Source organism: Phascolarctos cinereus, unplaced genomic scaffold (genome assembly GCF_003287225.1).
Source record: "Phascolarctos cinereus isolate Bilbo 61053 unplaced genomic scaffold, phaCin_HiC Scaffold_4;HRSCAF=312, whole genome shotgun sequence".
Taxonomy (NCBI): domain Eukaryota; kingdom Metazoa; phylum Chordata; class Mammalia; order Diprotodontia; family Phascolarctidae; genus Phascolarctos; species Phascolarctos cinereus.
The window spans coordinates 448,837,043-448,859,710 of record NW_027555847.1 but is presented as its reverse complement, the minus strand read 5'-3'; the positions used below and the strand labels follow the sequence as shown (position 1 = coordinate 448,859,710).

Here is a 22,668-nt window from a genome sequence, read left to right as displayed (position 1 = left end):
AGGAAGCAAGTTAATAATGCCCAAGATTCAGACCTAAATCTTTAACTTCTTCCTGTTACTTCATCAGATAAGGAAGAACTTAGCAGAAGGATATACAAAGATAAAGGCTCCAACCCTCTGTACATAAATGGTATGGATATAAACTCAACTTGGTGATTACATAAAGGGTTTATGCAATTTATCAGTCAGTCTTCCTAGTAACTACCAATTAATGATGTGGGTTTGTTTCTTACTTTTTTTGTTGATATTAGCATTTGTAAAGCATTCACCAAAAATTATTGGGTTATTTACAAATGTTTTCCTGTAAATCTTTCAGATTAGAAAAATAAGCCCAAGAATATCACACAATTAAGCTCCAAGTATATGTGTTATTAATTAGTACTTTTTATCTTTATAAGTTTTAATAGCTGGAAACTCACCAGAACAATCAGCAGCTGCACACAGAGCTCACATACAAGTATATATTTGTTCTTGGGAGATTTTACCTCTAAATATTTACCCAGTCATACAGCTGATTGGCAGGTAATTACTGAGAATTAAGTGTCACAGAGGAATATGCCAAAAGAACAAAAAAACACTATGTCCTCTAAGAGATTTCAATATAGGTAAAGTGAACAAAACATACATGTGAAATGTTATTAAGAGATAAGGGCAATATTATAAGTAAAAAAAAATATAGCAAAAAGTGTGTATAATCATTTAACTCAGCACTGCTTATATTACCTAATTTATAACATAAACTACTTACAAATTCTCCTTGGTCTGCAGAAAAGTATTCCTATTCTTTCTCTCCCCAGAAAGCATTAATAATAAAGTAACTCTAAGTCTAAAAGAGCTAGTCCAGAAATACTAAAGTTAACTGAATTAATATGGAGAACACATCATTACAAAAGGAGTTTTCAATGACTCACATTCTCCTAGTTCTGATACAAAGTTAGCTATTTAGGAATGCAGTAACCCTACTAAGATGATACCTTGCCAACTAGAAAAAAGTCAAAACCTCTCTTTCTAAGAGAGTCAATGAATAAATCCCAGTGACCATTTTGCATATGCATATTAAAGCCACTTTCCTGGTAGAGTTTGCAGTTTCCCAAATGGCACCTTTTTAAATGAGCATTTATTGAGTGATATACAAGTCTCTGGAGATAGGAAGAGAAAAATAAAACAATCCCTGACCTCAAGGAGCTTACCTTTATGGGGGGAAATAATATAACAAGTAATAGATACAAAGAATACAAAAAATAGTACATACAAATATATGCAATAATATATACAATATATACAAATAATATATACACTACATAGAAAGTAATTTCAGGGAGGAAGAAAGGACACTAAAAACGTAGGGGATCAGGTAGGTCTATCTGTAGGAGAGAGTCCTGGAGTTGAGACTTGAAGGAAGCTAGGAACTATGACAGGTGGAGGTGTGGTAGAAAAGCATTTCTAGAACCGGGGACTGCTTGTACAAAGTCATGGAGGCAGGAAATGCAATGTCCCAAACACACAACAGTAAACAGCCCGTTCTGATTGAATGCAATAGAGGGTATGACCGAAGATAATATGAATGTAATCTCAGAAGATGGGTTGGGGTTGGATTGTGAAGGGCTTTAAATACTAAAGATAAGCATTTGTGTTTTATCCTAGAGGCAACAGGGAGCTACTAAAACTTCTTGAGCAGAGAATTGATATGGCAATGCTTTTGTAATAATAACTGAAAGCTTTGTTGTTTCCTCTTATATCATAAATAAAATATAGAAAGAGTGCCTGTCTCCTTAAAAGCTAATTTACTTAAGACAAAATTGTGATCTACACAGAAGATAAAGGAAGGTTTAACTGTCATAAATATGCATTCTAAAGCTGACACAATAGCATGTGTTAATTTTCGGGACAAAAGAAAAATAATTTGAAAACACACCATTACATTCACCGATTTCTTTACGTTGTATCATCATCAGAGAAAATGATCAATTTATTTCACCAGCTGTTTGCCAACCTGAAATTATTAAATTCACACCACAGTGACGAAATTATTGGATTACCAGAAACCCCAAATGATGAAAATTCAACTAAAATTTCCTTTAAGAAATTAATAAGTGTAAATCACATCTTGTCACTAGAGTATTCTGCTGTACATTAATAGATTTAAAACCCAATTAATTTTTCTACATCATTCACCAGTCTTGCTACATAACCCTAGCTTGACTGTTATGCTTCTTAATTACATTTAGTGAATTCAAGAGGGTAGAAAAATATAATCAGAGAACACTGAAGAAAGGAGAAATATACTGACTTTTTCTCCTCCTTTCATCCTTACCTCCCCTCTTTCAAAATATAACATTTCCTAATATGGTGCCCATAACAATAATAATAATAGCTGGCATTTACATAGTCACTTAAAGCTTGCAGAACATTCTACATATTCAGTTTTATATGCAATTTAATAGCTTTAAGCTGCACCAAGACTTTTGGGACAACATTTGATTCTCATCACCACAGTAAGTACTACATTAAAGTAGGAAAGTGTACTTAGTACTTGTAGACCTGCAAGAACCTGAGACAAATGCCAATGGTGCATAAACAAATACAAATGACGATGCAAATTAAATTAATTTAAATTCTAGTACTGTAATGTTGAATTGTCACTAAGCTCCTTAACATTATTAAAGTCTACTCTTTTCTTTCTTTAAAAGCTTAGAAGGAAAGAAAAGTAGAACTTAAGGTTTCAACCTTCTAATGTATAACTTTATGTGTTTTCTACTGAACAACCCATATTTACATAATTCTTAGACGTGAAAGCAACCTGCAGTTACCAAATCCCCAGGGAAAAAAATTTGATCAACTGAAGGAAAAAAAACCCAAACCTTACATACACTTTTTTTGAAAGACAAGCCACATGAAGAATTCTAAGTAGCTAAAAACATGTAGCAGGCATATGAGAATTTAACACACTTGAGTAATTTGGCAGCAAAGATGGGGAAAACAAAGTGGTTTGAAATTTTAGAAAGTCTTACAAATTTGGCGAGACAGCAGAACACTGAAAAACAACTTCTAGGGAAGTTACTTCTGAACTAAACCCAAAATAGAGTTCAAACAATGAAAACAAGCTATCATTTTTCAGGTTTTTCTCCCCACCTCAATGTACAATACTCCCTGCCAATTTCTGAAACTTTTGCCAAATCAAACCAAATAATCTCCCTATTAGCAACAAAGAGATTAGAATACGAAAAGGGCATGTGTTGCTTTTTAAAGATTCTTATCCTTGAACTAGCTGTCAGAAATTCATCTGTTTAAAATTAAATCTTTTTTTTAATCTTAATGTTTTGCTAGAAAAGTTTTTGCAACAAAATATGTTGTATATGTTAAAACTAAAGCAACTATCTGTGTTGTAGCAGCTCAAAGAGTATGTGAGATTTCTATTTGTTCTCTTTGATCAATCAATTTCTTTTAAACTGTACCATCAGGGTTTTAAAACAACATATTTCTTACCTGGATTTATTTTCTATTTCTTTTTTTGGTCCATTGTGATAATCTGTAGTATAGACATCGAAACTCTGATGCAATGCCATTTAAGTCAATGCTCCTGAACACTTTATAGGTAAAGTAGTGTAAGATAAAGTCAATAAGCCTTCTCAGAGAGATTTCAAGGCTGGCTTGCCTTATAGTGAATTCTATGCTATAACTGAGAAGCAACATGGTATGGAGGCTAGAAGGCTGGCTTCAGAACCAGGAAGACCTGGGTTCAAGTGCTGCCTCTGACACATACTGGTTGTGTGCCTCGGCACAAGTCACAACCTCTTGATGTGCCAGGCAACTCTCTAGGACTATACATTGCAGAGCAGGTCCAAATTTGCATTGGTAAAAATAGTTTTCTTACCTATACATTCCTAATATCAATGAAATAACAGATCCAGTCTCTATCTCAATACCTAACATATCATCATAGAAAAAGACCAGCACGCACTCATTTTTGTGCCTATGTCTGTTCCTACACACTAAATTTGGGGGATAGATTTTCCTATTTTTATTCCTATTATCCCCTCATCTTAAAGTATTGTTCCATCAGTATACCCATTCTACAGAGGCTCCAACTACCAAGCCTGACTCCAGCTCAGACTCTGAAATGTAGAGCATTTCAAGAAAGAAATCTTTTGGCAAGAGGCTTTTGTTTATCATCCTGGATGAGTAAAGAAGACGCTTTATCAGAGCTTTTGAATGTTTTCCACATAATTACAAGGCCAGACCCATAGATATTTTTGGCACAATAAGCACTTAATAAACAGTTGTTGGCCGAGTGGGTCCATGTTGGTCTTTCCTACCTTGCTGGAGGAACATCGATATTTGACGAAACAACTTTGCGTTTCTGTTCCAGGAGACAGATGGATCGAGTATTCTCTTTTTCGTGTTCAGGGACTCTGTGGGCTTTTTTGGTGTCAGCTGTTCTCACATCTTCTGCCATGGCCAAAGGGAACAATTGTTGATAAGATATTTTTTTACTAAAGTCACGTTTTAAGTCCTCCTGTTGAAAGGTGAAGGTCATTTCACGCTTAATGCTCCCAGCCTGTGAAATGAAACATAAAAATCATTAGTCATAAACACTTAGTCATCATCATTGTGCTCTATGCTTACACCAGTGTGAGGCAATGCAAAAGAAAGAAAAAAGAAAAGGCACAGACCACGTGTCTCAAAGAGCTTAATACACATAAAGAAAATATACATGAATAACGCTTAAAAACACTGACAAAGCAAACTACAAGTGAGCATAAATCAGCATAGTGCAAAGAAAGGATATACATTTTAAGCAGACTTAATGAAAGGTTGAGGGACAATTATATAAAGCTTTCAAGAGAACATGAGCTTTGAAGATCTGAAGATATTAATCTTCTTAAAAAAATAAAACAAAACAGGTTTTTGGAAAAAAAAGATTCTGTCAGAAAAGGGAGGAAGAAAGGAAGAGAAGAGGGAAGAAGGGAAGGAAGGGAGGGAAAAAGGAAGAAAAGGAAGGAAGCAGGGAGGGAAGAAGGAAGGAAGAAAGAAAGAAAGAGAGGGAGGGAAGGAGAGAGAAAGAAAGGAAGGAAGAAAGAAAAAAGAATGAATGAAAGGAAGGAAATGTTATCCTTCCTTTTTTTCTAGGTATTATTTTCATTTTTTTCTCTTCAAAATTTAATCTCTAGAAGGTGAAACAGCAAAATGGCATATTCATTGAAATCTCATCAAATTGGACTGTACTAATTCAGAAATGTCTTTTGCTTACCTTCACGTTGTTTATGAATAATTTTTCTAAGTCAATTAAGAGTGGAAATAAGAATGTAGAGAGAATGTTGAACACTAGAAGGACCAGAATTTAAGAATGCCTTGAAGGACCAAGTTGTGTCAATTGATACATGCATTTTTTTATCCATAAGACAAATAAAACAGAATGAAAACTTTTTCTTTCACAGTAAAATTATAATAAAATTTTTGCATCAAGTATTGCACCTGGTCCTTCTAGCGATTAACTAAACAAAAGAGCAAATCTAACCAAGGCCATAATCGCTACCTCAGGCTTTACCAGGGATGTTGAAAAGGGTATGTCACTCACTGACATAAATAAATCTAATAAATAAAGATCCTAAAAACCTCAATTAACAAATACAAGTTGAGAATAAAACTCCTCTTCAGGAGGATGGTGGAAGATTACAAGCATTATTTTATTATAAAATAAAGAGAGGCATTAGAAAAAAATAAAAACAGCTTAGTGAAAGACCCACTAAGCAAATTCATTCAGAGGGCATTTAAGGATGAAACTGGAATCAAAAAGGCAAAAGATAGAAGAGGTCTCCAGAGATTTCAATAAAAAAAAAAAACCTCTCTTCACCATCAGGGACAAGGAAGTTCCAATATTTGGATTTTAACATCACTGTCTATGATATGCTCCTAGTGAAAGTGTAAATGGCACTGACCAAAACTTAGTGCAAATATACTCAGAGAAGGACCTTGCTAGAGGCCAAACAATTTTGAGGGTTTTCTGAGAAAAACTTTCTAAGTATCTGAATGAGAGAAAGACACCAAAGGTGTGGAATAAATTTCAGATTTTGTTCTTACCCAAACATAAATAACCAGCAATCTATATGCCTATTTATGAAATAATCTATATACACATCAAGGCATCCTTGATGAGGGCATCAGTAGTGAACAAACTTTACCAGTGATAGTGCACAGCAGCCAACATTTTAACCTTACATAATTGACTGAAACGTAGCTGTAGGAACACAACATCCCACTGTACTTACTGCGCATTGACTATTTAAAAAAAGGCATCTGTCTCCTTATCTCAAAATCCTATATTAAAGGTTCTCCTCCAATATGTTAAAATAGTAAAGATAATAAAGTCAATAAACCTTTTTAGATGGGTTTGAAGGTCAACTTTAAGATTACTTAAAAGTTATAATAGATATAAGCTTGTTTTACAATCTTCTGATCATTGACATCAGCAAGGCATAAAAAAAAAGAGATGAATGCTGGTTAAATGTTTCTCAGTATCACACAGAATTTTAGCATAAAGTCCAAGTGTAAAAGAGATGACAACTGCTCATTTGGTGACATCCTCTATCACCTCTGGTTTGTGAAGGGAATTGAACCAATTTCTTTACGGCCCAGAATACCGCAAAAGGTCATGGGATCTCAAATCTATAGATAAAAAGGACTTGGGATGCTGGCTGATTCAAATCCCTCATTTTGTACCACAATGCCTTTTGTTCTGTTCTCAGCTGAATGTAAGTTCCTTGAGGACAGGGACTATTATGTTGATATTTATTTCCCTTGCACTTGGCCCAATGTCTTACATAGTAGACATCTGACAAATATTTCTTTTGAATTGAACGGAATAAGTGATTTACTTCCTAAGTGGTGCTATACAATTTTTTTCTTTAATAGAATGAAAATGTTTGCTAAATTCTGATCCTTAGTCACATTTTATAAAGTAGTATGCATTAGCTACTCCAGGGACTATTTCTCAGGTGTCTTATAAGCAAAACTGCTATGTTGGGAGCGAGGTAACAGCTGCTAAAAGGGAGTACCACTCATCCCAGAGCTCACTGCACCTTTGTTATGAAGACCGTGGTGCTAAATCATTTGTAGACAACATGCTTCTGTGTTGAGGTTTTGAACATTGCAGAGCAGTGACCTCACTGGGTTGAAATTTTAACTAATGCTTACTGCTTTTGTAGCCTTGGGAAAGTTAATCTCTCTTGACCTGCTAGACCTTAGTTTTCTAATCTGTAAAGGAAGAGGGAGTGTGAACTACATGGCCTGTGAAGTCCCTTCCAGCTCTATATCTGTGACCAATGATCTGCTCAAAGTCAGCTCTTGACACAAGCCTTTTGAGAGAAGACAGAGGAGGCATCACATTGTAGTGGGGGGGGTGCTGGATTTGGGGCTGGAGGACCATCTGAATCCCAGCTCTGTCACTTAACTGGCTGGAGGACTTCATGCAAGCCACTTAACCCTCTAGGTCTCAGATTCCTCGTTGGTATAATGAAAGGTTTGGATTTAGATGGCTTGTAAATTTCTTTCCAGCTCTGAATTGAGGATCCTATGGTGAAATTTGTCTTCAGAAATGTCCTTTACTATCTCTTAGTGTCCTTCATTCCCCCAAAGCAGGGCCATTCAAAATGCTGCTAAGCTGCCAGGGTAATGGCCTCTAACCTCCTTGCCTCTCTCCTCTTGGTGGCACTCCATGTTCCAGAACTTTCTATATTTCCAGGTCTCATTAGCTGAATTCCTACAGAACCCTACCCTCTATTAGTTGGCAAGAGGAATTATTAAATTCATCAGAAAAACTTCTACTGCTTTGCTAGCTTTTGATCTCATTCTTCTGCTCACAAACCCTCAGAATCTCTATTGCCTCCTTTATGAAGTTCAAAGTCTTTTGCCTGGCATTCAAAATATTCCACAGCTCTTTTTGAGTACATTTCCTATCACTTCCTTCCATTCATATTCTAGTAAAATTGGATAGTTCTCGACTCTCTACTATACACTGTATTTTTCTACCACTGTTTTAGGTCAGACTGTTCCCTAGGGCTGCGACTATCTCATGCCCTCTTTGCTGATTCCTAAATGTGTGTGTGTTTATGCGTGTGCATGTGTATGTCTGTGGTTTTGTGTTTTTGGGAGACTGGATCTCCCTATCTTACACTGGAAGCACAGTGGCCACCCACAGACCCAATCCAACTATTGATCGGCATGGTAGGTTTGACCTACTCTGTTTCTGACCTGGGCTAGTTTACCCCTCTATAGGCAATGTGGTCCCCACCTTCCTCATGAGGATTCACCATATATGTGCTAGACTTAGAGTAGACACTTGGTTGGTTTTAGCTCACTGTAGCTTGGCCTCCATAATAGCAAGGACTACAGGCAAGCACCACCACTACCAGCTACCCATCCTTTTAAGACCAATTCAAATCCAGCTTTCTCCAGGAGTCTTCCCTCTCTCCATCTCTAACTCTCAGTAATGCAAACTTCCTCTTATACCTTCTTCTGTAACTTTTTAATACCTTTAATGAGTAATATTATGTCCCATAGATATTTGTGTTGGTATCTTATTCCCCTAAAGAACTGTAAATTCTGGAAGCAAGAGCATAGGTCTTATCCAAACTATGGATTGCTTAGAAGCTAAGACAGTGCTCTGCCACCAATAGGTGCTTAATAAATGTTTCTATTGCATCTTCGCTGTGTGTTATTCCACATAGCACATAATGCTTTTATAGTTAAAAATTATTTATCTCCAGAAAAATGCTACAGAACAAAATTTGGATGATGACTCGGAATAGAGAGTGGATCTGTGATTCAGCTAATAAAGAGAACTCCCAGGTGAGAAAACTTCTTCAGCCAATGCAGGTTGGCACTTTATCTACAAATTAAAGTCTTTAAAGAGTTGCCCAGAACACTGAGAAGTTAAGTGACTTTTCCATGGTCATTCAACCTATATGTGTCAGAGGTGATACTTGAACCTAGGTCTTCTTGGCTTGGAGGCCAACTCTACCTTGTACTCTACACTGTCTCTCAAAAAGCATCTTTAATTATGGCAATTTCTGGCACCATAACAGAATAAGAAGGGAGATTTCTTATGATCCTATCAGGTAACATTTAAAGTACTATAGTAATAGTCAATTAACAAACACTTTCTGAAGATAATAGTAATAAGATTTTCTCATCTGCAGAGTGTCACAATGAGACCCAAATTGCTTTGAAGAGTTCTGCCTAACTATCACAAGGGGGGAAAACCAAACTGATAAAAAATGTCTATGGCTCAGGCTACAATATGAAGTTGGGTGAATAATAAAGATCAGCTTTCAGTATGTAGGTCTTAGGCACTGAAAATGGACAATAAGTTGGGCCCAGAAATGAACAAGAGAGCTAACTGGACTTTTAATGTCAATATTCTTTGGATGATATTGTAAGGTTGCAAGTCATAGAACACCACATACTCAAAAAAAAAAACAAGTTGAGCTTCACCTAAAATACAATGGAATTTATGAATGGCTGTGAACAGGCTTAGTCCCATTAGAAACAAAGAATTGCGAAAGAAAAGAAGTATAAAGGATATTATCAAAGAAATGAATGATATAAAAAAAGTTTTCTGGTTACCTCTGTTTCATTGACAGAAGCAAAGACCCATCGTTTTTAATTGTTGTTGTTCATCTTTTTCAGTCATTTCTGTCTCTTGGAGACCTCATTTGGGGTTTTCTTGGCAAAGATACTAATGTGGTTAGCCATTTGCTTTCCAGCTCATTTTATAGATGAGGAAACTAAGGCAAACAGGGTTAAATGACTTACCCAGGGTCAAAGAAAATGAGATTAGCACCCTATCACTGTGCCACCTAGCTGCCCTACGTTTTTAAACAGCAACATTTTTTTTTTGCTGTTACACAGTTTTGACTCATGTATCACTACAGTTTCTGAAATTGAGGATCAAACAAAGGACAATGAAGAAATGTAAGGTGGGTACTGGCAAGCTGCAACATACTAGAGGTGAAGAATTAAGCCAGAGAAGCAGAGTAAGGGACATTATCAAAGAAATGTATGACCAAAAATAGTCATGTGGCAAGAGCAAGAAATGAGGGACATCCACAGAGAAGTATTTCAGGTTATGTACTTTTCAGGGAATACTGACAATTTGTCAAAACTAACAATTTTACTGACTTTGGCATTATTTTAGTCTAAAAAGCCTAAACAATTTTAGGAATTGCAATTTTACATCTTAGGCAAATCACTAAAAACAATATTATTTTGGTGGTATTGTACAGTTGCTAATCATTGGTGTGAATTATTAGCATCCTTGACAGGTAGCTAGGTGGTACGGTGGATAGAGTGCTGGACACAGAGTGAGGAAGATGTAAGTTCAAACCTTGCTTCAGACACTTAATAGCTATGTGACCCTGGGCAGGTCACTCACCTTCCCTCAGCCTTGGTTTCCTTATTTATAAAATGATGGGACTAATAGCACCTACCCCATAGGACTGTTGTCAGGATTAAATAAGATAACACATGTAAAGTATTTTGTAAAACTTAAAGCACTACATAAATGCTAGCTATCACCATTATTAATGCCAAAAGTACAATTTCCCAAGGACAAACTAGCCCATTTTCCTCTTCCTATTTAATCCTGGACCCCACACATTATTCATTTACACTGTTTGGCCAAGATACTTATACTAATGGAAGATCTTTATAAGTTGTTCTTTCAATGGCATATCATAGTCTAGGCAACAGGCGTTCTTTACCATTTGGTTTTTTTTTAGACCAAACTCTTCAGCTTGTACTCTTACCATATAACCAACCAACTTTTGTAAGCTCAGTGCCATTCACCCAGTGGGTGCCTGATAAATACTTGTTGAATATATCAGATCATAGAAAACTTTGCACACCAGGCTAAGACCTTTGGACTTCATTCACTAGTGAGTTATTAAAGGATTTTGAGGAGAGACATTATAATAGCAGATCAGTATATAAGGAAGCAGTCCTGGGAAGTATGGATTTTAATGAGAAGAGAGTGGAGATAGGAGGAGCTATTCCAAGGCTAATGGAATAATCTAAGTAGAAGATAATGAGAGCCACTACTAGGATGATAAAAAGAATATGAGGAGGGAATGGCTGTGGAAAATGCTGCAAAGATGAAACTGACAGGACGTGGTAACTAACTGGATATCACAGGAAAGAGTCATAGACAACCATGGCATTTTCCAAACTACTTCTATTTATTCAAAGACCTAAAATTCCATCTCTTCCAGGCAGCTCCCCAAGTAACATGAAGTGAAGGAGCAATTTCTTCCCACCTTGCTGACACATGCAGCACTTTCCATTCTCAAACTATAAAAGGCTGTGTATAGGGTCCACCTTCAGCACCTAGGACAGTGATGTATACATAGCTGGTGAATTTAAAATGTTTGCTCAAGTGTATTAAGTTCGCCATGATCTCATTATTAAACAAAAAGGACCAAATATGACAAAATGTAAAGATAAAAAACTATAAATGTTATGATCATGCAAAACTGAATTCTTGGTCACAGAATCTTCAAGTTGGAAGACTGCTGAATCTTTTTCTTTTACAGCTCAGTAAACCTACCAGAAATCCAAGGACAACAAGGCTTTCTCAGTAAGAGGCAGAAAGAGGTGAGTAAAAATATTTTGCTAACATCTGTAGGTATAATTACTTCTAATTATTAACACCTAATAAGAAAGCGGAGTGACCATGTGGATATAAGGGTAAATAGGCACATTTGTCTTGGAAGTTGGCAGGGGTACTTTATACCAGAATGCACACAGGATCTGTCCACAGAACCTAGAGTATATGCCATGTTTCCTATCCCTGTGTAGTTACAGCAGCAAGTCTCCTTGTAGAGGCAGTGAAAGGGCTTAAGGAATGCCATTTTATACTTTGGAATATATTTAGAATATACTCTGTAACTTCAGAATTATTCAAGAAAGAAACTAGAGGAAAAAAGATTCCAGCAAGGCAGAAGGGAATCAGGACAAAGAAAAAACAGCTATGAAACACCACAGTCATACAACAGGTGTAAGAATTCACCCCACAACAGAAAAATCCAGAATCTGCTTTGGTAGAGGGAGGTTTTTTCATTTAAAATTCCTTCATCATGAGTTCCTTATTACAATAAAATCATATGCCCTGCCCCCAAAAAGGAAATCCCAAAGTGGATAGACCATGAGACATAGAGTCAGAAGGACCTGGGTTCAAATCCTGTCAGATACTCAAGTCAACACATTTAGTCAAAAAGTCATCACATATTTATTAAGTGCCTAACATGCGCTAAGCACTGAGTTTATGAAGAAAGGTAAAGATAGTTCCTGTTCTCAAGGAGCACACAGTCTAATGGAGGAGACAATATGAAAAGAACTACGTACAAACTGGATATATACAAGATAAACTGAAGATAATCTACATAGAGAAGGCACTAGCATAAGACTTTTTGCAGAAGGTGGAACATCAGCTGAGCATTGAGGGAAGTTAGGAGGCAGAGATGAGGAGGGAGGGAATTTCAGGCACGGAGGACAGTTAAGTGAAAATGACAGAAAGTGGAAATGACTCCAAGTGTCTAGTGCAAGGAATAGCAAGGAAACTATTGTCCCTGGATCAGAGGACATGGGGGTCAGGAAGGTAAAAGAAATAAGAAGAATGAAAAGGTGGGAAGGGTCCATTTAGAAATACTGGCTCACCAACTCTGGGATGCCTAGATGCTCAGTTGCTGTGTGATCCTGTGCTACTCGGTTAACCTTTCTGGGCCCAAGTTTCCTCAACCATGAAATGAAGGGGTTGGACTCAATGACTTCTAAGATCCCTTCCAGCTCTAAATCTGATCAACAGCATACTATGCACCACAGATCACGAAAGATCATCCATAGTATTTAAAAAAAAAAGATTTCCAGGCCATTAACAGGAATAAGGAATTTTGTTTACAAAACTCCAAAAGGAAGAATAGTGGCGGCCATGCCACAGAGCCCAGAGATGTGCACCTGACGTGGCTAATCAAGAGGTTAGCCTACTATTTTCCTAAAGTATCTATTTTCCTGAGGCCAGACTGGAGGCCTTCATGTCTTATTAGACCCAATAACTATTACACACATCTTCAGATTCATGTGAGAAAAAAAAAATTTCCAAAACAAACATGAGATATGTTTCTCCTAGCTTTGAAATCTTGGGCAGAAAACAGAAGGACTTGAAGGAATAAGTGGTATTTTCTTTCACCAGTTAGAGGTTTTGGCTTTAGGTGACAGAGAGAGAGAGAGAGAGAGAGAGAGAGAGAGAGAGAGAGAGACAGAGAGAGACAGAGACAGAGACAGAGAGACAGAGAGAGAGACAGAGACAGAGACAGAGAGACAGAGAAACAGAGAGAGACAGAGAGACAGAGAGAGACAGAATATGAGAATATGGGAAGTAAAGATCAAGCTTCCTAGGGGACATCGAAGGGTAGGAGCTGTTTTTTCAGGATCACAGTTTTTGGCCCTGGATTTCTGGGCTGCTGCTTCCTTGTGTCTCACACAAAACCTAAGAAGAACACACCTGGCAGAAGATTCACTGACCTGATTCAAGAGTGCTTTAAACTAAAATTTGAAAAGGAAAGTGGAAAAAAAAGATAAAACTATAAAATCAGGTATTATAGAAGACATGATGTATAAACAGGAAGAATGATAATGTAGGAAGTACACAGCAATTCTCAAGAAGAAAATAATAGGAAAGAGGGTTAGCAACAATATTTACCTAGTTAGATGTCCGTATATCAATACGTGATGATTAACAGAGCAGACGTTTAAGATACAAGGAAGTAAAAATATAATCCTTACAATCACTGAGATTTGATAGGTTGAGCTAATTAAATGAAACATGGCAATGGAAAGGTATACATTATTGGGGGGAGGAGAAGAGGGAGGTAGTGCTAGAGATGTCAAAAAAAGAAAGAAAAGAGGGTTACAGGAGTGTGGTGTTTTTTTTTAATTCACAGGACAGAATAGAAAGAAGATAAGTAGGAAACAGAGACAGGCAGGGCAGCTTTGAAAAGACACATGCTGATCTGTAAAGACAAACAACTTGAAACAACACCTAAAAACGTTCCTTTTCTGGTTCTGTTTCTTTATGGACTTCATCTCTGTCTCAAGGGCCTTCTTACACTGGACTATTCCTCTACCCTGAGGCTCTCTTGTCCCACCCATGAGTTTCCCCCTGGAACCTCCAATTTGAGTAAAGGCCCCAGGCCCACCATTCTTTATTCCTCTCCCAGCTCTTCCATGGTGTCTCCAGATTTGGTCACCATACCCCCAGCTTGGGTACCTGACCCCCACTTTTCAGTCTCCTTTTATGTGTCGGTCTCCTCCCATTAGAATATAAGCTCCTTGAGGGCAGGGGCTGTCTTTCTTTTTGCCTATATTTGCATTCCCAGAATTTAGCACAGTGCTTGGCTCATAGTTAGTGCTTAATAAATGCTTGCTGACAGACTGACCAATCAACACAACGACCAATCACAATTTTAGAGGATCCAAGATGAAACATGCTTCCCACTTCCTGATAGAGAGGTAGATAACAGATTCAGGATGCAGATTGAGACAAAGAATTTTTTTTTGTATGCAGTCAATTTATTTTGCTTGACACTCTCTCTCTCTCTCTCTCTCTCTCTCTCTCTCTCTCTCTCTCTCTCTCTATATATATATATATATATATATATATATATGTTATATGTGTTTTGTTTTTCTTTTTCTAGTGGGCAGGAGGGGGAGAAAATATATTTGTGTTTATTGAAAAAATTAATTTAATTTAATATACTAAATTATAATCACATTGAATTATAATTAAACTGAATTTATTATACTTAAAAGGAAAAGCAAGACTACATAATAGATTCACAGTTTCACATACAATATTCTTTTTCTGTTTTACTCTGTAAAAGGAAATGCTCATTTTATTTGGTATCTGTTAAATTGATAATATACATATATATATATATATATATATATTTAAAAGATATAAATTATTTTAAAAAGTAGTTCTTATAGAAGAGACAACAGAATAGCACTGTATCACATGAAAATATACACATTCCCAGAAGTAGAAACGTGGGAGCACACATTGGGGCAAAAGGAGAAGCAGAAGTCATAACTATGTGGCAGCCTAATCATATAAAGGAGCCATTTACCTAATGCAGAATGCCCAAACTTGAAGAGACAAGCAATGGCAGTAATGGGGGACCTTAATGAACTAGACTTTTCTTAGAAGTCTTTTCCTAAAAGCAGAGCATCTGGTAAATTCTTGTCTTGCTGAAAATTTTGAGGTAGTTAAATGAAACAAATCTGATGGGAACCTTAGGAGAAAGTAACTATGTCATCTTAGAATTTAATAGGCAATAGATTGTGTGTGTGTGTGTGTGTGTGTGTGTGTGTGTGTGAGAGAGGGGGGGGAGAGAGAGAGACAGAGACAGAGAGAGAGAGAGAGAGAGAGAGAGAGAGAGAGAGAGAGAGGGAGAGAGAGAGAGCTAGACTTGGAGTCCAGAAATTGGCTTCAAATCCTGTATTAGACAATTACATAACCATAACTACTGGCAAGCCTCTTAATCTCTCAGAGACTGGGTTTTGTCATTTGTAACATGGAGATAATACTACCTGTTCTACCTGCCTCATAGGATTGTTGTGAGTAAAGTGTTTTACGAAACCTAAAGCACCATGTAAATATAAACTCCAAGGGGCAAAGAACAGTGACTTTAGAACTAGAAGGTCCCTTGAAAGCCATTCCACCCCTTTAGATTGCAAGCTCCTTGAGGGCAGGGACTGTCTTTTGATTATTTTTTTTGTAACCCCAGTGCTTAGTTAACACAGTGCCTAACATAGTAGGTGGTTAATAAATATTATTTGATTGATTGATTGATTTCGTAGATGAAAATGAGGTCCTGAGAAACTAAGCAATTTCCCCAAGGTTATAAAGGGTTGTAAGCAGTAAAACAAGAATCTGAACCCAAGTCTCTTGACTCCAAATAATAGGGCTGTTTCCAGTATTCCACACAAAGGGGAGGTCAGGCTCAGACATACAAATTCCATACAGGCTTCCAGTGAGGAAGAAAAGACTGTTTCTATGGCATCCCATTCTGTTTCTGAATAGCTATCATTGGGAGGTTTTCCTTACATTGAACCAAAATAGGTATCTACAACTTCTACACACTAGTCCAGGTTCTCTCTGAGTCCAAGAAAAACAAGTCCAATTTTCATTCTACATGACATCCTTCCAAATACTTGAAAACAATTATTATGCCTTTTCCTATTTCTGTCTTTTCCACACCTCCATCTCAATCAGACTAGATATCCAATAATTAAAATTCCTTCAACCAACCTTTTTTATGACATTATCTCCACTCCTTTCACTATCTTAGTAACCCTCTTTCAGATATTCTCCAGCTTTTAAATGTTCTTCCTAAACTATAGCATCCAGACCTAAACACAGTATTCAAGACAACATCTGATTAGGGCAAAGAACAAGCAGACCATCACTTCCTTTGCTTTGGACACTAAACCAGGCCTTTCTTAATGAGACCTGAGATGTATTTTTTGCTTACCATGTCACATTATAAATTCATATTGAGGTTATAGCTCACTAAAAATTTCAGATCTTTTTAAAAAAATTTTCTATCTAGTCATCCCTCCTCCATCAATTCCACATCAATCAATCAAAAAGCATTTGTTAAGCACCTACTATCTGCCAAACACTATGCTAAGTACAGGGAATACAAAGACACATATGAAACAATTCCTGGCCTCACAAGGCTTATATTCTATAGGTAATAGGGAGACAATATACACAAATATAAGTATTTACAATATATGCATACACACACATACACATGAAGTAAGTGAAGAGGAGGATTAGTACCTCGATTATGAGCCATTAAAGGACAATGCCAGTAAGAAGTAACAATAAGCACACTCAGCTCCCCAAATGTGCTGATCACCAAACTCAACATACAAAAAAACATCAGAAAGGTGGGAAAGACAGAATAGCCCCTAACTCATTTTCTGGACATGCAAGAGTTGCTAGGAAAGAATATGAACAGGAAGCTAGGGAATTACCGAAAAACTGAACAAAAAGGGAAAAGTAAAAAAGGAGAAAATAGACATCTCGACAACTTAAATTAAGGTTCATAATTTCTGAGAAAAGCCATACACAAAGCTTGTGTTACTTGTTAGTTCTCAAACTGAGGCTTCCTATTTTCCAACCTCCATGTCTTTGCACAAGCTGTTGTCTATGTCGGTAATATACTCCTTCACTTTCAATTCTTAGAAACTTTAGCTTTCTTCCAGTCTCAGTCCAAGCACCATCTCCTATATGTTGCCTTTCCTGATCCCTCTAGTTACTAGAGTCAAATTATCTTGTACTTATATATCGATTGAGTGTTAAATCTTTTCAGTAGAATGAACGCTCCTTGAGGGCAGGGACTGTTCTTTTTTTTCTTTGTGTTCTCAGCACATAGCACAGCACCTCTGAACATTAATAAATGTTTGTTGAATTGTACCAACCGTTTGAAAGACAAGGGATATTCCATTAAGCCCAGTGCCTGGGACACACTAAGCCTTTAATAAACACTTGTTGGCTGCTTAATGGATGACATGACTACAAGAATCCAACCATTTCAAAGACAAGGGATATTCTATTTAGCCCAGTGCCTGGGACACACTAAGCCCTTAATAAATGCTTGTTGGTTACTTAATGGATGACATGACTACCAGAATCTCAGAATATCTAGGTTGGAAGGGAACTCTGAGATCATGGTAAGCATCAAATATTTAACTATATCTTATTCACCTTACTAAGACTTAGAAATGTAAGGGGAGGAGAGAAGGATGAGTTGGCTATGTTTAAAAGACAAGTTTGAAAGACATGATCATGGGAGGTACTCAGAAATAGAAGGCTGCCCCCCAGAGGTATCCTGAGAATTTGACTTTAAGTGTTGAGATAACGTATGTGAACTCTATTAAAATCAAGTGTTATATATAAATGTGAGCTATTAGTAATATTATATGAGGTACAGATGACTACTTGACCTTCCCTGCCTCTAATGCTACCACTCTTTCTTACCTCAGCTTTTGTTCTTTCTTATCTCCTCATCTCCAGTCACTTTTCCTGTGTTTCTGAATCTTTTCATAAAAGGCTGGCTGTTTATAGACAGATCTTGACAGCTAGTACAATCCTGTCCTCTTTCCCAGTAACTCATCTGGTCATTGGGTCTATGGTTCTCAGTTGTTTTCATCACTACTCCCAAGTTCCTTCATCAAACATAGAGATGCCATGTTTTTTTAATGTCTAAGAAAAGTATTTGATACTTAAGGATACAGTCAATTGGAACTCCTCTGCCCCTTAAAGCAATCTGTACTCTCTTACTTCCATACCATAGCCATAGTTCAAGTTGTTCTTTCTACTTGGGATGGGCTCTTTCTATTGGATTCTGATATAATTCTTTGAAGTACAACTCAAATGCCACCTCCTCAAAAAAGCATTCCCTGATTTATTACTACTCTCTTACTTGCATTTGATAACAAGCTTCCTGTTTGGGCCTTATTCGTTGATTTAATATATCAGTGCCTAGCACACGATATGTGCTACAAAAATGTTCGCTATTATCATCATCATTGTTAATATTACTATTAACACATTAATATTATCACATATGTTTGCATATCACAGTATCTGTCCTATTCCCCGTTTGCTCCTTGAGAGAAGAACTTACTTTAGGTGACTTAACTCTGTATTCCTCTGCTCAAAGACTAGCATGGTTCTTTGTACACAGAACAAAAAATTAATAATTTGTTAATATTGTTGTTGTTGAGTGTATAGGAATGCTAGTTTTCATTCCAATCATTAAGGTTTTGCTTTACATCTGAAATTCCCATGCAATTTGGAAATTCACTTTGCAAAATGTTGTATTTCCAAAAAAATGACACTCATGGAATTCTTTAAATATCTATTTATTAAGAAAAGATTTATTCACTTTCATTTATCCTCTTGATAGAATTAGAAGTGATACTAGTAATAAAACAATGAAATCCAATTGCTTTCTAGTTGAACTTTTCATTGCTTATCTCAGAAGAGTAAATAAGTGGTGATTTTCAAGGGCAATTTCCTTCCCTGACCTTGAAAACCAATGAAATTATGCAAAGAAAAAAGCATTTTATTTTCATTAAGGTTTTTAAGTATCTTGTACTTTATGATAATTTTTTTTTCTATACTAGCAGAAGTGATCTCAATGAGGGGGAAAAAGGGAAGTCTCTTAAGAGATTAATGTGGACGCATGAGAAACTTATCAACACATTCAGTTTTTTAAAAGAGAAACAGAAGATAAAAGCAAAGACAGAACCTACAAAAGTGTAATACTATTCAATAAAAATAATGCCAGACCTGCTAAAACCCAGAACTAGCTGAAGCTGGTGATGAATTCTAAGGACAACAAAAGATTTTTTTTGTTTTTTTGTTTTTTTGCTTTGGGCTATATTTATGCCAAAAGAAGGACCAAAGGAAAAATAACTGTTTTGGAGTGGATGAAGTTGATAACATATTACAGTGAAAAGGCTGAACCACTTTTTATGTTATAAAAAAAGCCTTTTGGACTTAGAAGGATGAAGAATGATAAAACAAAAATTGTTAGCAGGGAATGGTAACCAAGTTAAATAAGGAGACAGTCATGCAGCATGTAGCTGTTATCAATGAGTTTAAAGCACCTAGCCTAGATGAAATATATACATCCTAGTGTACTGAAAGAAAATCTGATTGTTGAGCCATTGTCAATAATCTTTGAAAAATCTTAAAGAAAATAAGATGTTCCATTTTTCTATAAAGAAAAAGGATAGTACCTATCTACTATAGGACACTGAATTCAACTTCTATTCCTGGCAAAATTCTAGAACACAGTGATAGAAAGATGGTTTACAAATACTTACAAAAGGAAGAGAGATAACTAAAAGCAAGGTTTCAGCAAAAATAGGTCATACCCCTGTAATACTATCACTGGATATATGTCACCAAGGAGATGGCATCCCAAAGCATTAAGAGAAGCACTACAAAGAAGCAGAAATAAAATGGAGGCTCATCAATTGGGAAGTGGTTGAATAAATTTGGTATATGACTGAAATATGCTCTTATTGTGCCATATGGAAATGACTAATATGAAGAATTCAAAGAAATATCAGAGGATTTACATGAACTGATATAGATTGAAGTAAGCAGAACCAGAACAATATACATGTTGACTATAATCACAAAAACGAAAACACTAAAAGAAAGTCTAATGAGGAGTGAGTGTTATAACCAATCTTGATCCTGGAGAAGAGCTTATGACATATATCTCCCTTTTCTTGGCAGAGTGTCAAAGAATACAGGGACAGAATGGTGAATATGTTATCAGTTGATCACTGTACTGTTGATTTCACTTCTTAATTTTTCTTTGTTACCCAGAAGGGTTCAGTTCCAAGGACAAGAGAGGCATATCCACAAATAATTGTGATGTAAGAACAAAAGGCACCAACAATTTTTTTAAGCAATTCATGCCAAACTAACTTTACTAGACTGGTGGAGCAGAAAAGTATACCAAGAGTTTAGCAAGGCATCGTTTGACAGTCTCTCATGCTATGCTTGTGGATAAAATGGAGGACTACGGACTACAGCATAGTGAATGGGATGTCCCAGTGAAGACTTCTCAGTGTAATTAAGGTAATGAGTTCAGAAGGTAGTGTGAGAAATCAACTCTCAGAAGTGAAGGTTCCTCAAAGGGTCAAATAATTCTTGATTACGACTTTCAAAATCCTCCCCTACTCAGGACTTTCAAAATCCTCCCCCACTCAGACCTGTTTTTAAGCACTTAACAGAAAGAATAAGCCCTGCCCCACCCCCAACCTGAGCCGTTTGTCCTTGGCTTGGAAGCCTGGAATGTAAGCCCCACCTCCCGGTTAAGGGGATAGGAAGAAACTTTCAAGCTTAGAATGTAAGCCCACCCCCAGTTAAGGGGGTAAGGGATAGTGGTGGGTGGAGACTTGTTTTCATGGTGGGCGGAGATTTGCTTTTATAAGGCGGTCCCTGTTAGGAGGTCTCTCTCTCTCTCTCTCTCCCCACGTGTATCGGAGGGGCAGACAGCCATCTGGTGAGATTGCAATAAAGGTAACCTTTGCTTTCCACTTTGAGAAGTCTCTGAGTTTAATTTGGGTTGGGGTCGCTGTCCCACACAATAGTATACCACATAATAGTATATAGGATTTGGATGTGGCTGAATAACCAGACCTAATTTTGCCAACTTGGAAGGTGATCTCTAATGATCTCCAGCTATCTGTCATTGATAAAAAATGTTGATGAATAGCACAGAACCAATTGCTTGGCTATAGGCACAGAGGGTGTGACTGTCAAATGTACAGATGACACAAAATGTGATGAAACAACTAACACCTTTTATGCCAGTTAAACTCTAGAAGAAACTAATTAGGCTAAAAACAATGGGTCAGGTCTAATAAGGTGATTTTTTTCAAAACCTGATTCATGATTTCATTGGCATAAGGAACTCTTAAGGACTAAATTCCCTCTATCAACACCACTCAGCATCTGCTGTTAAAACTTAGTCTTAAAGAGATGCCTGGGTTCCTGAGAGCTATCTAATCAATGTATCAGAGGCACAACTTCAATCCAAGTCTTCTTGACTCCAAGTCCAGCTCACTAGCCCCTACACCTCATTGCTTCCCAAGATTAAATTTAACAGAGAAAATGTGAAGGTCAAACTTAGTTTCTAAAAGACTAATTTCACAAATATAGGCAGGAGAAGGTCTGGTTAGACAACAATTCATGTGAAAAAGACGTGGAGTAGTGGACTGCAAGCTCAGTGAGTCAGAAGTGCGGCACAGCAGCCATAAAGTTTAATGCTAACCTATGCTATATTAAAAGGATTATGTCCAGAAAAAGAGAAGTAAGAATTTTGCAACAGAAACTGAATACAGGAGTCCACAACTCCTGGAAATGAACTCAGGACTCCAGATATGGTCTGAATGAGGTGGAACTCCCATTAGAATTAAACTAGAATGAACTAGATAAGCTAGAGGGCAATCAGGAGGCTGAAAAGACATGAAAAGAGATCACAAGAGAAGGAGGAAGAGGAGGAAAAGAAAGAGGAGGAGAAGGAAATACAAAGAGGAAGAGGAGGAGGAAAAGGACCCGACTTGTTCTCTTGTTCTGCTTGGCCCTACAGGGTGGAATTAGGAGCAAAGGGCAGAAGTTTCAAAGAGAGGATTTAGGCTTGATGTAAAGAAAAAACTTTCAAACATTAAGAACTATCCCAAAAGGAATGGGACTGCTTCAAAAGGCTTCCTTCACTAGAAGTCTTCAAGAAGAGGATTAATGAGCTCTTGTTAAGGAGGGATTCTTCATACAGGCTGGACTATACAATAGCCAAGTGTATTCACTGTATGACAAAGGCACGGTATTACATAAAATACATTTATTCTCTCTGTCTCCTCCTATCTCTCTGTCCCCCCCAGCATGCACGCGCACACACACACATACACACACACACACACACACACACACACACACACACCCATGATTAGTGAATAGAGAGTAGTCCTCAGAGTTAGGAAAATCTGTGTTGAAGACCCACATCGTATACATACTGA

The 22,668-nt window shown here is 37.0% G+C and overlaps 1 protein-coding gene across 2 annotated transcripts in view; it reads right to left on the bottom strand.

The window, feature by feature from the left end:
• Nucleotides 1-22,668, bottom strand: part of ZNF704 (zinc finger protein 704) — a 349,579-nt gene that overhangs the window by 250,915 nt on the left and 75,996 nt on the right. For both annotated transcript variants that reach the window (XM_020976198.2, XM_020976199.2), the window contains exon 2: nucleotides 4,317-4,558. In XM_020976198.2, the coding sequence (XP_020831857.1) occupies nucleotides 4,317-4,558 (242 nt within the window). The remainder of the gene's footprint in view (nucleotides 1-4,316; nucleotides 4,559-22,668) is intronic.